The sequence below is a fragment of the Toxotes jaculatrix genome, chromosome 14 (assembly GCF_017976425.1).
Source record: "Toxotes jaculatrix isolate fToxJac2 chromosome 14, fToxJac2.pri, whole genome shotgun sequence".
Taxonomy (NCBI): domain Eukaryota; kingdom Metazoa; phylum Chordata; class Actinopteri; family Toxotidae; genus Toxotes; species Toxotes jaculatrix.
In genome coordinates, this window is record NC_054407.1 from 16846130 (window position 1) to 16864708 (window position 18579).

The 18579-nt window shown below is 38.7% G+C and overlaps 1 protein-coding gene across 1 annotated transcript; it reads left to right on the forward strand.

Annotated features, from left to right (window-relative positions):
• Positions 1-7721: 7721 nt before the first annotated feature.
• Positions 7722-18553, forward strand: tmie (transmembrane inner ear). Its single transcript, XM_041055089.1, has 4 exons — positions 7722-7872; positions 11293-11410; positions 12217-12366; positions 18255-18553. Exons 1-4 carry the CDS (start codon positions 7762-7764, stop codon positions 18551-18553), a joined length of 678 nt encoding a protein of 225 aa, XP_040911023.1. The 5' UTR covers positions 7722-7761.
• The last annotated feature ends 26 nt before the right edge of the window (positions 18554-18579 follow it).

The window sequence follows — 18579 nt, forward strand, 5'->3', positions numbered from 1 at the left end:
GGACTATGCAAGCAGCAAGGGTGGAATGGTATGCCAAGGCTCAGTGACAACATGATGTGACAATGTCGCTTTTTTTTTAATGCTCTGACTCATCAGTTTCTCCCTTGTCTGTCTTGCTTGTGGTTGTCACAACTCCATCCCTCAGGAGCAGTGTCCCTCAGCACTAGAATGGCAGGAGTCTATAAACAACAGGAGCTGTCCATAGACAAACTGGATAGACTGTCCAACAATTTGATTGGCATTCATAAACATTTTATATCTAACTTTGACAACACTGTAGATGTCTTGAACTTTTCTCGATTTTTGTTTTTCCAACTAAAAAATTTACACCAGACAACTACAGAAACAGTGATGCATGGCAACGGACACACTGCCTCTGGACGGCGCTCATTCTGACCCTCATGTCTGGACTGCACAGAGATATTCATGTTGCTCTTATATGTTGTCTCCTGGCTGGTTATTCAGCTGGAGGTAACGGAGGCGCTGAGGGCATCGCTAAAGAGCATTCTCCACCATGACCTGCAGCTCTGCAGTGACGTGATGAGACAAGTCAAGCATGTTTTCCTGCAGGCTCCGTGACAGCCCAGACAAGACACTAACCAGGGGAGCTGGCTGGTCCCTGCTCAACCTCATGTCCAGCTGAGCCCTACCTTCTGCTGTCACATGTGTCAAACAGCAGCCTGCAGGAAACAGGCTCTCCTCCTCTGCCGCGCAAACATCGCACAGATCTCCTCCTTTTTCTCCATTTGAACCGTCGACCACAGTTTATGATGGTTCCTTTGTGCATTCAGGTGACCTCACTTTAACCACTTGAATAGCTTGAGTAGCAGAGCTTTCAACACACCTAATGGCATCAGACAAGTGTTCCTGCCGATTACAGAAATGTTTGACGCTGATAGGATATTTCCCCATAGTTTCATATTTTGTCTGCTTGCTGTTTTATAAATGTCACTGTCACATTTTATTAAATCAGTGTATGTCTTTTCCTCTGCTGGCAACCTTAAGTGCATAACAGGTATAGTGAACAACGTCTGTTTTTAAAAAAAAATATTTTTGTAAACTAATGAGGCGTCCAATTTAATCAATGAAAAGGGAGTGAAATCTTCACCAAATGTTTTGAATATATTGTTTACTTTCATGGCTATTACCTTCCTAGAGATTTTAGTTTTTATTGGCTCCAGAGGGTTGTACGTAAATGTGTGACAGGCCAATCCAAACAGTAAACACCTCAGTTAAGTTCCCTAAAGCTTCAATATTCCTTTTAAATATTACTGTTAATCATTTCTGACTTGAAACCAGCTGTGTGGGAATAGTGGTTGAAAATGAATGCGGACTCAAGCTGCACAAACTCCCACTGTAGTCCTCCATATGTTCCCCAGAGCGTGTTACACATATGTGCGGTGTGTGATCTTAGATTCTTAATCCAAAGGTTGTCTGGATACGTGTAGCCTGGTGGGAGTGGCCCTTACATTCATACTAACATTCATACTAACATCCGAGTTATTTTCTTCCGATGTAGCCAAAAGGATTTCAGCAGAACCCCCCTCCTTCTCTTCCCCCTCCACATCACGCTTAATTTAAAACCATGGCTGAGTTAGTGTGCTGCTTCAAATACCGCACTATTTCTTCCAGGACCCTGTGGGAGATTGGCAGGTCCCCATTGGACTGAGCGAGAAAGTGCCACAAGACAAAAATATCAGCGTTTGGACGTGATGAAGAAAGCCTTTATGCTCAGAGTAACAAAAAACAGCTTGTGTTGAATACCTCCTGGATAGAAGGTGAGGCACCCTTTAATGTAGTAGAGTGAGATGTGCCGTTGGAGGAATGGATGAGATACGATGAGCCTCATGACTACATGCCCTGCAGGACTGCCAAATGTGTATCAAATGCAGCAATGTGCGTCAGAAAGGGTGTTGATGGAGCAAATACTTGTCATGGTCCCTAACTGCATTCAATTCCAGGGAAAATGTTTAACTTCATAAATTTTTGTTTGGTTGTTTTTTTAAAATATATATATATATCCACCATAACACAACTACATATAAAAATTAAGTCAGTGTTTGTGAGTATGTAGGGTGAGGCTTTTATTTTGAATGTGTGGTAGTTGATAGGAGCAATATGACCAGCTTTTTGGGGTTTTAAATAAAGTTTATTGCTTTTCAATACTCATTTCACTGTAATTTAAGCTTAAAACTAATGTTGTCGTAGATTAATACAACTCCTCCTGTTGACTCCAGTCATTAGAGAGTGTCATCACTTTCAAATAAATTACACTTCACCAAACAATTTTAATATTGTTTTATGTAGCTGTATTACGCAGAAAGGTGTAGATTTATTCCAAAATGCCCAATAACCCACCAAACCAAACACAAACTTATGTAAACACAGCATACGTAAACAGCCTCACCTATTTGTCATTCCAGGTTTGAATGACTCCTTTCTCCATCCTTCTCCTCAGAGGTATTCCCTCGTTCTGGACCAATGCTTCCTGCAGACCATTGACTGCATCCAGAAACTAAAGTAAATAGAGGAGCTGTGAACGCAGAGGTTAAAGTTAGCCATCAGTATATGAGGGATCTGTGAACTTTACTCAGGCCAGAAAACGGTTTGTACCTCTATGAGTCCATTCATCTCCTAGTGCCTCTCATTTACATGTAATGGAAAGAAAATAAACAGCAGAGTCCTAATGTGCTCATTTACAGTAAGTAGAAATAAAATAATGAGCTGTTATCTTTACTTCAAGAGAGTGCTGAAGCAATGATAAGCAATGTTTTTTTTTTGTTTGTTTTTTTTTATAAGAGAAATGTTCATCAAAGTCTGCAGGATGAGTAAAATTGTTGCTGACATTGATATGCCAGATCAAGTATGGAGGCGTTCACCACAGTCGCCCACAATTTATAGTGATGTGTTGACGAGACAAGTTCCGTCAGCAGATTATCTGATCTCCATTTTGATCTGTGCATCTTGCTGTCTTATTTAAAACTTAAAGTTTTGTTTGCTCATTTTTAAACTTTGGCTTTGCTTGTAGTTTCCCAATAGACAAATTCTAGTGGAGCAGTGGGCTATCATGTCAATACTGTATGGTCTGCTTTTTTAAGTAATTTGTTAATTTCATCAAGTTTAAAAATAGGTGGCATCACTAGATGGCAGTGTGGTTAGTCATGTGCTGTGTATCAACTCATATCAACTTTTATCAGCTGTGTTTTCAGTGGGTGACTTGTTATTGTCCTGCAATGAAATGCAAAGCCAAAAATAACAATTAAACATATACAACATGCTTAATCTGCTATAAACATCATTAATGTGCAGTATGTTTTCTACACAATACATTGTAGTTGCCATTGTCATAGCCCAGTTGTGATTAAATCAATAGACTATAAAGAAAAGTTATCTCTTTTCTTATGGAGTGTATAAAAGTAAATAGAAATTTGATAAATGCAATAATGATACAGTCGCTATGTCCCTGTGGAGGCAGTATTGTGAATTTAAATCAGGCAAGCAGAAATCAAAATGTAAAAATGTAGGAGTATATCTTAGTGATGACATCGCTGCAGAATGCGGCAGCTATATTTTGCAAACGTACTGTGCAAAGGCACAGAGAGCAAATAGACACTAAAACAAAGTGACTCTGAAATGGTGACAACCATGTTTAAAAAACTGCTATCTTTTGACAAACTGTAGCTCCTCACAGACTGTGCCCTGCATGCACTTCCACATAAGGCTACCCCCGAGTTGCTGTAGAAACTGAGCCGTCAGTCTTGACTCATGGCTCATCCTCGTCTCACCCCCCGCCCCCAACGGTATAACAATTTTCTCACTCAAAATTGAATTGCTCTCTGTGTTCTGTCAAACGTGGAAATAATCAGTTTCTTCAGGAAACACTCCGGCTCACATCTGATGACAGTCCTGGCAATAAAAGAAACTGCTGCTTTGTTTCAATTCAATATCTAGTACTCAACTTTCATCGTTGTATTTTAATACACCTCAAAAACTACCACTGTCAGAGAAGAAAGACACAGAGTGTGTACATTTAGAAATATTTATTTATAGCCAATTATGAAGAATATGTACTGGAGCTGGAAGTTTGAATCACTGGCTGTGTCATGTGCGCCCATCATCACTGGTGCAGATATCCTTAATGTTCCCACCACCTGACGCACAAAGACTCTGGTGCTGACTGGAGCTGCAAGGCAGGAGAAGCAGTAATGTGAGGGCAAGCCCCTTAATGAACAAAGTTGTTAAACAAGTCCCTTAACACATGCTGACACAATGGCATTGACCTTTAGCCCACGAATATGATCACTGCCAGTGGGATCTGCTGCCTTCTGGAGGTGTGCGGCTGAGCACCACTGATCGCAGACTGCTGATTTTTGTAGTTTTACCTTTATCTAGTAGTTCACGGTGGTAAGAAACAGAAATAATTGGGAGAGACAAAAGGGGATGACATGCCAGCTGAGCCACCACAACGCCCCAGGAGGCTGCTTGTTGCTCTGAGAAATACTGCCTGTGCATGCTTTATGAATATAAATGTGTGAAGCTTTGTTTTGACAACAATCGCATCCACCATTAATGCTTAATGGATCCTCATTGTATCTGCACAGCTGTATATGCTGTAGCTCTTTATGTAGCGCTCTAAGAAAAGGATAGTATGCTCAATTAAATATTATCAAACCCAACGAAGAAAAAGCAAGATGTTCAGATATTGCAAGCTATTTTAAGCTTCCCAGATAATGATTCAATTTAAAAGTGTAGGTATGTTTTGTTTATTTCTGTTTATTTCTGTCAGCTGCTGTATCCTGAACAGGCTTTTTTTTTTTTCTTGCTCAACTTGTTCCTCCTAATCCGTCAATCGAAATATTTGCTAAATATACCTCACATTTCCAGGCCCTATGTGGAGGCTCTACCACCTTACTTGTCCTCTACCCCCTGATACCAGGCTTTAATGGCTCCAAGCGTGTTTCCTCTATCACACAGAATCTAGCTCAGCAGACGGCCATAGGACGAAAATGTCAAACCCTCAGAGTTTGTCCCACTGGAGGAAGCCTTTTGACTCCCTGTATTACAATCATTCTTGAGCAACACCGCAAAATTGTGGTAAGAAAAATGCCCTTAAAGCTTATTTAATCTAGTTTAGTAGAATGGAATTTGGCATAAATATCCTTAAAAGCAAATAAGTGCATCTACAAATGTGAAAAATGTGTGTTCATCACGCTTCAAACAGTAAAATTCATACTTTACTTTTTTTCATTCAGCAAGCCTGCAGGGCCGATCATGCAATACTATTCATTGTTGTTTCTCAGACACTCCACTTTAACAAATTTTGCATTTATAATTTCTTGTAAAAACACCCATTAAGGTTTAGAAATAATTTGGTAATAGTATGCACTGTATATTTCACTTAATCACCTTTGGTAATCTAAAAACACAGGTATCCACATATAAGAAAAACTTCAGAAAACAAACTCACAGATGCAAAGCATCTCTCTAACACCAGTAAATCACCAGTGATTGTGATTTTGTTGCAGAAAGAGTAAAATGGTGCTTGTAAAAGGCTGTCTTTGGGCTTTGAACCTCTGTCTGGTGTGCACATTTCAATCATTTATTAAGGGGAAGGTTAACAAAGGATGAGTGGATGAATGGATGATTTTCTGTACAAAAGAATACATAATAAATACTGCCACGCATGTCACAACCAGCTAAAATGAACAAAAAGGAAACAATCTGCTTACATGTTTATGCATCCACCAAAAGGCCTAAAGGGAGTGATGCTCTGTCATATTATCTATTTAAAGAAAGAAATTAATATACAACAAATGTTACTTAACAGAATTGAGTATAAATAAACCAGCAGATAACATGGAGTAACTTACTGGTGTGGCAGCATGGCTGAGAACAAAGGGAAAAAGAGATCAGCCTACATTGTAACAAATTTAATGTCTATATGTGCCCTGTAGTTAGGAATTTCTCTCCCATTTGGTGCCGTTTTGGTTGTTTTTCTCATTTTTGCATTCTGTGATCAAGGGGGAATAATCGGTGGAGCGAGGGGAATCACAAGTGCAGTGTTACAGTGGTAATGATACTAAATTAAACAAGGTGGTGCACTCACTCAAACATTTGAATGAGTGAGTGGGTTCATGAGGCGCTTCACATCTGAATCTAAATATTCCAGTTACATCAGCTGGTGCATCACTGACTTTTGTAAAAACAAACATCTAATAATCATCATTTAATTGGCTGTTTACTTTCTTTGATCTTCAAATAATTACAAATATATTGTTAGGACAAGACATGTGTCCTGACACCCCACTTTGTTGTATTGTCAACTACAACAAAAATAAAATTCCAAGGTAGATTCGTGCAGTATTTCACAAATCCCAAGGACAAGAGATGGGGCTGCAGGCTGCTAGCATATCTGTCCTATTAATCATCATCAGGGGAGTCAAATTCAAGTGTGCTGCATTCTTAATGCACGTGTATGTGCCTCAATCAATGCGCATAATACATAGAGCCTCAGTTTCTATGGTGATAAACAGTGTTTTCTGGTGTCTTTTACTCTGAAGAAAATCTTTAAAGACAAGATATTTCATCACCGATAATCACAGACTTACCCAGGACAAAGAAGAGGTTGAGTAAATGGAACTTTAATGACAAAGCATCCACTTTGACTAATGGCGTTTCTTATTAAAGGACCTTTTAGACCTGCCCCGACATCAGGATGGTGCTTGAATCCTGGTGAAAAGCATCTCTCTGCAGTGTGCTTCTGTCAGTCGCTTTACAGTCATTTAACTGAAATCTTTATATATTCTGTATACTAAGTGTAATGTCTGGTTTTTATAGCACCAGGTGTGAAAATTATAGGTTCACAATAACAACAGATAAGATGAGACTGGATAACTGCCCCCAAAATAAATAAATCGAAATAAATCGATAATATGTCAGTGTTGTTATTACAGCTTCTTTGTATTGCCCCCTAGAGGCCAAAAGAGCCCCAATTTTGTGGTATTTGCAATTTGTGGAACTTTTAGTTGGTTGGTTTCCCTTTACAGGACACATAATGGAAAGAGATTATATGGATAAAAGGCAGCCACATCCTCCAAAACACCAAGCAAAAAACATTTTGAGTTGAGCACAAAATGACTGCTGCCAAAGTAATTTGACTCCCACTTTTTGTTTTGTCCTTGGGCAGGTGTATATTGAAATTGGATTCCACAGCACCATGGCTCTTGCTATTTTGCCACACTGAAGGTACGAGGCTGTCAGAATTTCTTTACACTCCACACTCTGAAGCAGAAAAGTTGATGACGCTCACAACCATTTGCTTCGCTGTCCTGCGCAAGCCAACCTCATGGTTAACTGTACTGCCCATCCCCCCACACTGTGTAAACTGCCTGTCCCCAGCAGTATGAGCTGGCTGTAAACCACACCAGGTCTATTAATTAATTAATGCTCCCTAACTGCTGGGTTGGTTCCCTCCATTGTAGTGGAGGAGTTTTCATCTGGCTGCAGTGGTGACCGCTGGTGTGCCTTTGTGTTCGTGCAGTGTTGTGGTAGAAAGGCAAGGGATAGAAAAGAGCAGCCGATAACTGTGGATGGGAGGAAGCCATCAGCAGAATAGTCACCATTAATCACCCAGGGCCATTGTGGTCCTGTCCTGTACACGGCGCCAGTACAGGCAGGCAGGCAGACGGAGAGAAAGAGTGAGAAGGAGAGGAAGAGGAAGAGAGGGGGCAGGGTGGCTGCAGGGAGAAAGAGGGGCAGAGAATGGTTGGGGATCAGCCTGTATGTCCACCTCAGCTCCTACTGCGGGGCTGGGGAGCAGTGCTGCTGTCTCAGTGCTTGTCCTCCGTGTTCTCCCAGATCCCGGATCCTGAGGTAAGAGACTGATACAATCCTCCACAGGTTCTTCTCGGGAATACCTGGAGGGTTTCTCTGTGACAGGAGCAGGTGCTTTGCTGTTTAAAACGTAGCTTCATGTGATTCATGTTTGTTGCTTTGTCGTCAGAGTTATTGCTTTATTTGCTTTACTATACGATGTGTGACGACCATATGTTGAAACCTGATACCCTATGTGGTCTTACGTGAACAGCAAAGCAACACATGTTTAAACGGGTGCAAACAGGAGCAATGAATAAGATGAGTCCTGCTAAAGACAAGATGTTTTTGTGCTTTTGTATGATACAACATGACTATCCTGATCTGACTACTGAAATAGAAATCCATTATGCTGTCTCAAAAACAATAATTATGCTTTTGAAAAATAGACAGTTTAGTTAGTAGCTTGTGGATCATATTAATGTCACTGACAATACATTGCTTTATAATTATGAATTCAGAATGATTTACAATTTAAAACTCATTAGCTGTGGTTGTGTATTATAGATAATAGTAGCAAACTATACTAACAACTAACAAACCAGCCTTGACATTGCAATAAACTTTATGTTGAATACTGATTAAGGTCAGTATGTCTTAAAAACTGGGGGAAATGGGATTATGAGAAATCCCATAGATTATGTTCCTGTATATAGTTATAAGGAGGCAGCAGATAATAGCTTGTGTTTATATTTATTAATATTCATATATCTGACATTCACATCAACTAATACTTGGTTTTACTTTTATGTGCGTGTGGTATAAGTGGCTAATTAACTTAAGGGAAAACACAGTACAATAACTGGAAAAAAAAAACAAAAAACTTGGCTTCCAACATTAGGAAATAGAATCTAAATACATAGATACAGAATATCAGTTTAGTAAATTATTACTTGGAAATTGGTCTTTTATGTGTGGAATAACCTTGTGCTGATTTTTGTATTTTTAGATGTCAATCTTCCATTGAAATTATACTAATCTTCCTTCATTAGTCCCTAAAGGATCTTCACAGAAAAACAAAACAGAACACTTAATTGAAGAAGAATATCCAAACATACCAACGGATATGTAACAAACAAAACAACTAACCATCCAAAAAAGAAAAATATGTTTTAAATGTGGTGGATAATGATTAGCATAAGGTAACTCGGGGTCACTGTGATTCTTAGTTTGTGTTGTTTGCTCCACCAAAAGAAAACTTGAGGCTTATAGCCAGTAATCCTGCCACATGAAATGCCCCACCCAGAGGGAAGGACTTAGCATTACATAATCACTTTTGAAGAAAAAAAAATTGTTATTACTTAAGAGCTGTGCTAAATATTCTCATCAAGGCTAATCCTTCTGTGGGACTTGCACAAACAGCGTAAATTCAGTCTGATCATTTTCTTTGCAGCTTCTGTGTTTAAGTTCACAGTCCCTCTTTTGTTCTCCACAGCAAACAATATAGGGACCCTGAAGACAGCTTGTACTGTCAAGAGTATCAGGTCCAGTAAACAGTAAAAATAGGTTATTTTGCCCTGGTGCTAGCACAAAAGAGAAAAGACATACACATTAAAGATTAAAGTAACATCTGTTTGTCACGACTGAGCTAAGACTGAACCCAAAAGCATGACTCCAGAGAGTAGAATCAAAAATAAAGTCTTTAATAAACAAAGTAGCAAATGATAATCACCCAATCGGGGAAAAATGCAAGGAAACAAAATACCCAAAAGAAGAACATAAGATCACTCAAACGAGGAAACACAAAATCACTCTTACGAGGAAAAAACAACAAACTCAAACCAAAGGCAGGGCAGCAAGGCAAAATCAAATCAACAACATACAAAAGAACACAAAACCTGACAAGAAGATCATGGGCAAGAATTACACGCTCATTCACGTGACGAAAGACAAGACAAACTGGCACAGAACAAAGGGAGACAGACAATATATAGACACAGGGTAATGGGAAACAGGTGGAAACAATCAGGGCGGGGAAAACAATCAGACAGGCGGGAAACATGAAGGAAGGGCAAGCAACCTGAAACAAGAGGAGATAAAATTTTTAAATAAAAGCAGAAGCCACAAGACAACATAGACACAAGACAAAAACAGAACTGAACATTGTTTACAGACTATGACACTGTTGATTTATATGTTTCCCTCCATATGATCTCGAACTACTTACCATTACAATCTTGAAAATTTTATATACAGTGGTTTGTATCCTTCATAATGATGTCACTGTCTTATCTTATTATTAGAACATTTTTCTATTTAACCACATAATGATGTTATCAATAAAAGCAGCAAATGTAATAAATGGCCATTTTCTAATCCATTGCTTGTTGCTTTATGGACTAAAGTATAGAGTTTCCAAAACAACCTTGTATCATCCAATCAAGTAATCGATAAACAGTAGACAGGGAGAAATCCTCCTGATGGTTTTATCAGGGAACTGATGCTCTGCTGGCTGATCCAAGGCATTGATCTAACACAAAGACACACACACATACATACACAGTTTTTATACTTATTGTTCCCCAATTCCCAGCTCTGGAAAGAGGTGTTTTGAAATGCTAAAAGTGTTTGTTTTGGACACTATCGACCGAACTCTGTGCAGCAGAGAATTAAGGCATCTAAAACCATTTGGAAAGTTCAGAGAACATGCAGGCAAAGTCTGGAAACCAGCCTACTTTGGCTTGCATGGTCTCATGTCACCTAGGTTTGTAGACCTCAGCGCTTGTTGGTGTTGAGTAAGGGGAAGATTCGGGTGGAGACAGAGGCACAAAAACCCACAGGTTATGTGGGTGTTTGTTTTCTTGGCAGCTGCTTAAGAAACACTAAAGACTTTTTCAAGTAGGCATTTAGTTTTTTAACATTTAGCTCTGTGCCGTAAAAAAAAACAACTTTTCCTATCCAAGTCAGCTTTGTAGTTTGTTATTGGGGTATTTCTGTTTGTCTGGAACTGTATGTCAGTTCAGCTATATTTCTTAAATCTAAATAAATAGAAAACTAATAAATTAAATGAATATGCCAACCATACCAATAGGGTATGACATCATGGGATCAGAAAGGTGAAGTTGTATAGTGACATGTGACACGTGACACATTAACACACAGTTCTTTCATATCAGAACTGTCTTAATGTGTGACTGCAATATGTACAGTATTTTAGATTCATTAAGGGTTAATCATTGTGGAAGTCAGAAAGACAAAGAACTGACTCAAAAATGTTACAACTGACACACTACAATGCCTAAAGATCAAAATCTCACACATAAAAAAGAGCATAATACTTAGATGATGTGAAGCTTGAGTTCCTCTAAGATATAGTTTACTCCTTGAGGTTTGCTCTCTGTTGTTTGTAGAGATTTAATTGTGGTGTGCAGATATTAAAAAAAAAAAAAAAAACATTTATCTTTCTTTTTTTTTCTACAGCTTTTACCAACAGATCCCCCAAAGAAGCCAGACCCTGTGACCTCAGAGACTGTTGTTTTCTGGGGGCTGCGGTTATGGCAGGTCATTGGCATCTTTGCAGTGTTTGTTTTGGCAGTTGGTCAGTATTTCTCATGAAATCACTTTGTTGTTGCCTTCACAAATCATTCTTGTGATAGACAGTCATAGTGAGAAATAAGTGCAGGCCAAAGATATCTATGCATGCAATTATTCCTCCAACAGTATGATTATCACGCACAGTGTGATTAGTAGTAATGGCACTGATATTATGTAAGGAAATACTAAATTATGACAGGGATCACTTCTGTGTTTCTGGAAATGAGTCATCCAAATAATAGCAGTAACTGTAGAAGGAGGAAATGGAAAGTCCAAGTGGATCTAATATAGAAATTAATAGGGTTTTGTTTTTGGAGCTCAGAAGATTTAAAAAGCAGTGCTTTGAAGTAAATGCTAACATCAGCATGCTAACACGCTCACAATGACGATGATAACATGCCAGTATTTTACAGATATTCATAATTAAGCTAAGCTATTCTTAGCTTGTCCAAATGCTAACATTTAAACACAAGGTCATTAGTTGAAATTATGCACTTTGTAAGGTATTTCATTTTAAATCAAAGAATTGGACCACTTAAAATTTTTGACCTGATAATGGTGTTTGAGCAGTCAAGCTGGTGAAATGAATCTTGTGGGGGACATGAATGTCTGTACCAAATTTCCATCATACCATTGTATTGAGGTGGAGGTAGGAATATTAGGGACAGGTATTTAAAATAATGGGCATATAAAACCAAAACTATGTGTACCATGACCCTTTAAGACACTTAAATCCATTTAAATAATGTACAAGATGTTGCAATGTTCTATTCTCATAAACCCATTGTGTCTCATGTCTTTGTCCCTCAGTTATCACTCTGTGTTGTATATTCAAATGTCGAATCCCAAGAACGAAAAAGGAAATAGAGGCACGGCACGCACAACGACAGGCCGCCAAGAAATATGCCAACACATTAGAGACAGTGCCACCGCTGAATGAGCTGACTGAGATCCCAGGATGTAAGTATCTGTTAAATGTCTTTCCAGTATTAATATGACTACATTAAACTGGTAAATATAACAAGCAGGAGCTCCAACTCTGATGTCAACTGTGGTGCTTTCCTGGAATCGCTATGCTTGCCTTTTCTTGTGCCACCGTTTCTTTTAATACCCTGTTTGAAGCTGCACAGGACAACTTCAAATGCTGGTGGCTGCAAATGAGAAAATGGGAGATAAATGTTTGAAAACTGTTTGAACTTTTGCACACTGAAGTCCTGTAACATCAATAAACTTCACATTATGCCCCCTTAGACCAGAATGTGATTGCTTTACCCTACATCTGAGAAGCAGGAGAAATAACTGGTTTCTGTAAATGGAGAGCTGCAGTTTGGATTTTGGGTTTCTATCTATGGGCAGAGATGAGTATTTAACACTACAATTTTTAAATCTACAGGGCCTTACAAGACTCTTCTCTGTTATAGTCTCACTTTATGTTTAAGGATATGAGGACAGCTGACTTTTTACATAACATTAATTAAAAATAAATTCAAGCATTTCTAGGTCTGCTTTAATTTCTTAAATTTTCACTCTCTTCTTTTCATCTTGCAAAATGCCCCACACTTGGTGAAATTCTTCTTCTGTTTTATGCTGTTATACTTAATTTCCTCTTCTCTTCTCTTCTCTTCTCTTCTCTTCTCTTCTCTTCTCTTCTCTTCCTGCTTTTCTTCCAGCTACCCCAGATGCCTCTGCTGTACAGACAGTCTCTGAGCAGGTCCAAGCTCAAAGTGCTAACAACAGCCAACTCTCAGTAGTTAGGGTCAGCGAGGAGCAACCCAGCTCCCTCAGTTTGCCAGAGACGGAGTGATTTTTTTCCTCCTTCTCTTCTAATCTTATCTTCTCTCAGACACTCCTCTTGGCTAAGTGACTTTAACAAACATAGTCCATACACTGGTAGCCACTATAAAAGTCCCCTTTGTGCAGGTAGCATCCATCTGTCCTGCATGAATGCATCTCTCATTCAACTGCTTACCACATCACTTTTGAAATTTACACCCAAAAAGTAGAGCACAATTTGAATTTTCAAAATTCTGCTTGGTAGTGGCGTTACAGTGCAGTGTTAACTGTGTGCAGTAGGAAAAAAAAAATAGATTGTACTGCTTTTTCCGAATATGATTTCTATCGGGCAGCTCAACTTTTGTAGTTTCTCTCTCTTAGTGTCTCTGTTCTCAAAGCCGAGATGTTTTTAACGCAAATGCACATATTTTGCTTCATGCACATTTGCATGAAAATGTCAAGAGCAAATGAGTTTGATAACTTTGTGAGAATTCTGAGACATAGAAAAAAAAAACAGTGAAAGTTGTAATGCATGCAGCATGCCTGTCTGTGCTCTGTGCCAGTCTTCTTCTTCACCTGTTTCCTTTCCCAAGGTTAGATTTTACCAAAGCAAATCATTCACACAATCCCCTTCTAGTGTTAATTAAAAATGCTCATGGATGTCAGCATTGGTGATTAAATGTTCTTGTTCTTATTTCTTTCTTTCAGGAATTTGATGTGTTTCCTTGTGTGTGTCCAAGCATCTCAGCTGCTTGGCTTTTTCATTTTAAGAATGGTGACAGATGCAGACTGACATCTGTCTCGTCTTGTTCTTTGCAATGATATATTATGCATTCATGTGCACAAATGTAGTCATTGCTTATTGTGAAATTAATTATGGAAGAAAAAGCACTGGGCTGTCAATAAGTTTTTCTTGCATGAGAATTGTGTCAAATATGGCCTGGGTTAGAGGGGGGGAAAGAACATCACATGATAAACCTACTGTGGCGAGGGCATCCATATCTCTTCTCTAGAGTCTCTAGAGTCACCACAGAGCGTTGATCTAATATGCATCAGAGTACATTCTCTTTCGTGACTATACAACTAATCAACCATGTGGCTGGGAGAGGAGCTGAAGGGGAGATACGCTGACTGCAGCCATTATAAAGAGTGAGGATGAACAAATTTATTCGCTGCTCTAAACCATAGACTCAAAACAAAGTGTAATGTTTGGTTCTGGGTTAACTAAGGAGAAAGGCAACATAAATATAAGCAAATATGCAAATCGATGCCTTCCTCCCTGATCATGACATGTTTGGGGTGTACCAAGATATGAAATAATAATCTGACAAACCAAATGACCACATACAGTGAATCTCATGTGAATGCAGTGTCGTCGAATATAAAGAAGTGAACATCTTAATGTAAAATGAAATTCATAATCAAAACTTTTGTAAGGTTCTTTTTAAAATGAGGACTTGATTATGCAATGGAACAGTGAATTTAGGAAATGAGTAAAAACACCAACTATAGCTTGGCATTTGAATAAATGCTACAAATAAGGATCAAGAAACTCCCATTCTTAACTCTCGGATGTGTGCATGGATATATTTTTTCAGACATAGGAGAAGCTTATCAGATCAGATACTTCAGGGATAAAAGAAAATTGTGTGTGTATGTGTGTAAAAACAACAAGGAATATACTGTGATAATGAATTGGAGCTTATACAGTCAACAGACCTAAATTTGTTTTCTTAAGATACAAGTGTGGGCACCATGTCTGACATTGTCCATTAAGATTTTCTTTGTGCCTCCATTCACACATACTTTCTGAACAGTTAAAAGCACAGAGAGAAAAGGAAGCAGTTTCCAGTTTCACTGCCAATATCTGTTGCAAACACATTGTGAGAGAGAGGGAAGGAACTAAAGCTTGTAGTCTCACACAAAGTCAATGAAATACAGGGACCGATAAGACAGTTGTGAATCAATCCTTCCTTCTCTATTTGAAAATGAAGGTGATCTCACTGTCACCAAACTGTTGCAGTTATTGTAAAAACTGAGACATATTTCTCACACGTCTGTCTCCTCTAGCTCTGCACGGGCAAAGAGGAAAAGGTTGTTTGAGGTTCACAGCACGCCGACTGATGAGTGACCGATTTGCGAAAAGGAATTTGGTCTGGTTACAAGCCCTGCTCTGTTCCCCAGAATGAAAATATAAACTTATTTTAATAAAACAGGCAATAGTAGAGATATCAGTGAGAAAGTTCCTGGCTTGCAGGAGCATCACTTTTGAGATTACATTTACAGTTTTGACAGTAAGTTATATCACCTCAGTCAGACTGAACTGTTATTTTTTCTTTAAATGTCAATGCACTGTGCCCTAACAAACTGTACCAGCTGTATCTGTGCTGAACTTCTGACATTTAGTGATGGTGTTAGGGTGAAGGCCTTTTGTAGAAGACAATGCTAACCTTTAATTATTCCACTACGGAGCACAGTATGTAAACAGCAGGACACAGGGACAAAAAGGCCATGTTTGACCAAAAGTGGAACAATCTCTGAGTCTGAAACACATCTGGGTTTCAAGATCCGACATTTAATTACAGCGTCCCATTTAGTCATCACCAACCCTGGCTTTTACTTTCTGCAGTGATGCATCATTGACTCCAGGTTTTGTCAAAATTAGACTGGTATGAAAAGAAACGTGAAGAAAAAGAGGAAAGAGCGTATGAGTGGTGGAGAAATGCCCGAGGATAAGAGCGGAAGAAGTTTCGGAATTCAGTCAAAACACAAAGAAATCTATTCACAAACATTCTGATGGTTAGTTGATTAGCTGGATTCACCCAACACAGTAAAACACGGGACCAAAATAATTTCAGGTTTACTCTGATCCCCCTCCAGCAACTTTTGACATTTGGTGCGTATTTGTCATTTGGGTTTGGTTTGGGTTCTCTGGTTTGTGTATCTGCAGCATTTGTCTTGAATTCGCCTCTCCTTCTTCAGAATTCTTGCTTGTCGCGCAATTTCAGCATTTCTCCTTGTGAGATGTTCATTTATATATACTCCTGTACCCTTCAGTTTTTTTGCAAGCTTTAGCACTTCAATTTTATGTTTTCTACTCACAAAGCGAATGACAATGTTTGGTCTTTTGCTTTGGTTTTTTGATATGGTGTAGCAACCAGCTATATTTTTACTTGCTAAAGGGATGTCTTTGTTGTCCCTCCCCCTCTTTGTCACCTGCTATGATCCATGCATAAGTCTGATGGGTCGTCTCAAGGCCAGATATAACCAAATCATCCATCCTTGTGTATTGTTCCAAATCTTCCACTCTTCTTTCCAGCTCTTCAATCTTCTTGTCTTTTTCTTTGATCACAGCGTTCAGTTGTCGCACTTCCTCAATTAAATCCATTAGGCCCATCTGTTGTTTCACCACCTTGCTTAGTTCCTCTGACATAAAGCTCAGAGACCTTTTCACTTCCTCCATATCTTCTGCAAGTTTCTTAGTTGCCATTTCTTTAAATAATTATAGAAAAATGAGGGAAAGAAGAAGAAGAAGAAAAAAATGATCTTGCTGAGATTCCAGGTAATCCAGTAATGCTGGTTGCCAAGCACGTCATGAAAAGTGCTCAATACTTCAAAATAGCAGAAAATGCTACTTCAAGTTTAAACTTCACTTTCTTGTAAAGTTAAAAAACTTCACAGAGAGCTTAGATGTCAAACTCTTTTCATGATATTTGAGGGATTATTCAAGCTGACCAGCACAGTGTGTCTAACCAGCAGCCATCTTGACAACTCTTGTCTGAAGCTGTTGCATTCTTTTGAGGGAGTCTGTTGTACCCTGTTGGCTTAGTATTATTTAAGGTGTGCATCTCTTATTTTTCAAATCTGATGCATGAAAACAAACAAGTGTTGTGAGCTTATATGGACTTTGAAATTACCTGAATTTTTTTTTTTTTTTTCCTGCAAGCTAAGGATCACATAAGAATCATTTGATTGCCTTTAGTTTTTAGTTTCAGGAAAAAAAGAAATGTTAATGCAAACAATTTCAATTTCAGGCTTAACTTGAACATATTAAAATTATATAAAAGGAAGAGGCTGCAGGGTTTAGTCTGCATCTAAAGGTTAACAGCTTTTAATGGTTCAAAATCTCCACAGACAGCCAGACCTCTTTTGGTATTATTTTTTGCATGTATAATCTCAGGCATTATCAAGCAGGATTGGAGATATGTTCTTCAGAGAAAATGTAGGGACAGTCAGTGAGAATTTGAAGCAATATATGCTTATTCAGCCGATTATCGACGGGGAGCTATAACTTCCAGTATTACTATTTGTCACTGTGAATTTTCTGCTGGTTGCTTCACATCACGGCAGCTTGTTGTTTTTACACTATGGCTTTTTTATGACTTAAACAAATAAAAGTCATGTGTTAATTGTTGAGATTTACAGTTGCTGGTAGGCAGATTCTGTAACTTTTGGAAAGAGACCCACCAGCTGTTTCCCTCTATTTCCAGTCTTTATGCTTTAACAGGCTGCTGGTTGTAGCTTTATGTTTACTGGACAGACGAAAGAGCAGAATGAATTTTTTCATCTGACTATTGGTGAGAGCAAAAACAAATTTGGGGAAATGCATTTCTCAAAATGTAAAATTATGGCTCTAAATCCACAAGAAATATATTATTCTAAATACCCATTTCATTTCATTTGCTATAAAAATGTACCACTGCCCAGTCTAAATCTGGGGGCTTTGTGGAGATATTCATCCCCACTACCTCTGTTTGCCGTGTACATCCTCAGGGTGTCACCTCTTGAATAATAATGAGAAAAACGTTGTCCTTGTCAACACACAAAGCTGACTGTAAACTTTTGTTCTTCATTTCTCACCCAGAAAGCACTTCAAGCAATCCTATTAAAAGAATAAATAGACCATGCTTATTAGAACAGATAGAAACAGATGTGCCTTCATTACATGCAACCTACTTAGCCTGGCATTCTGTTGGATTAAATCCTCCCTTCCAATTACTGTTAGAGGAAGGACTCTGATGATACCTGATGCTGCCATGGAGCATTTAACAATTTTTTTTCTTGTGTTCCTGCAGCTGCAAAAGCAGAAGAAAAGGAGGAGGTGACAACAGTCTCTGGGAAAGTGGATGCTGATAAAGGAGAGAAGAAGACCAAGGAGGGAAAGAAGGAGGGCAAGGGTGCCAAAGATGGGAAAGGAGATGAAAAGGATGCATCAGCAAAGAAGAAGGGTGAAAAAGGTGAAAAGGGAGCATCCAAGACAGAAAACGATGAAGGAAAAGGGAAGAAATCTGGAGAGAAGGGAGACAAAGGGGAAAAAGGAGAGAAAGGAGGCAAAGGAGGGGCTAAAGGGGGAGCCAAGAAAGCTCAAAAATGAACCCTGCTTTTCACTGACAAACACTG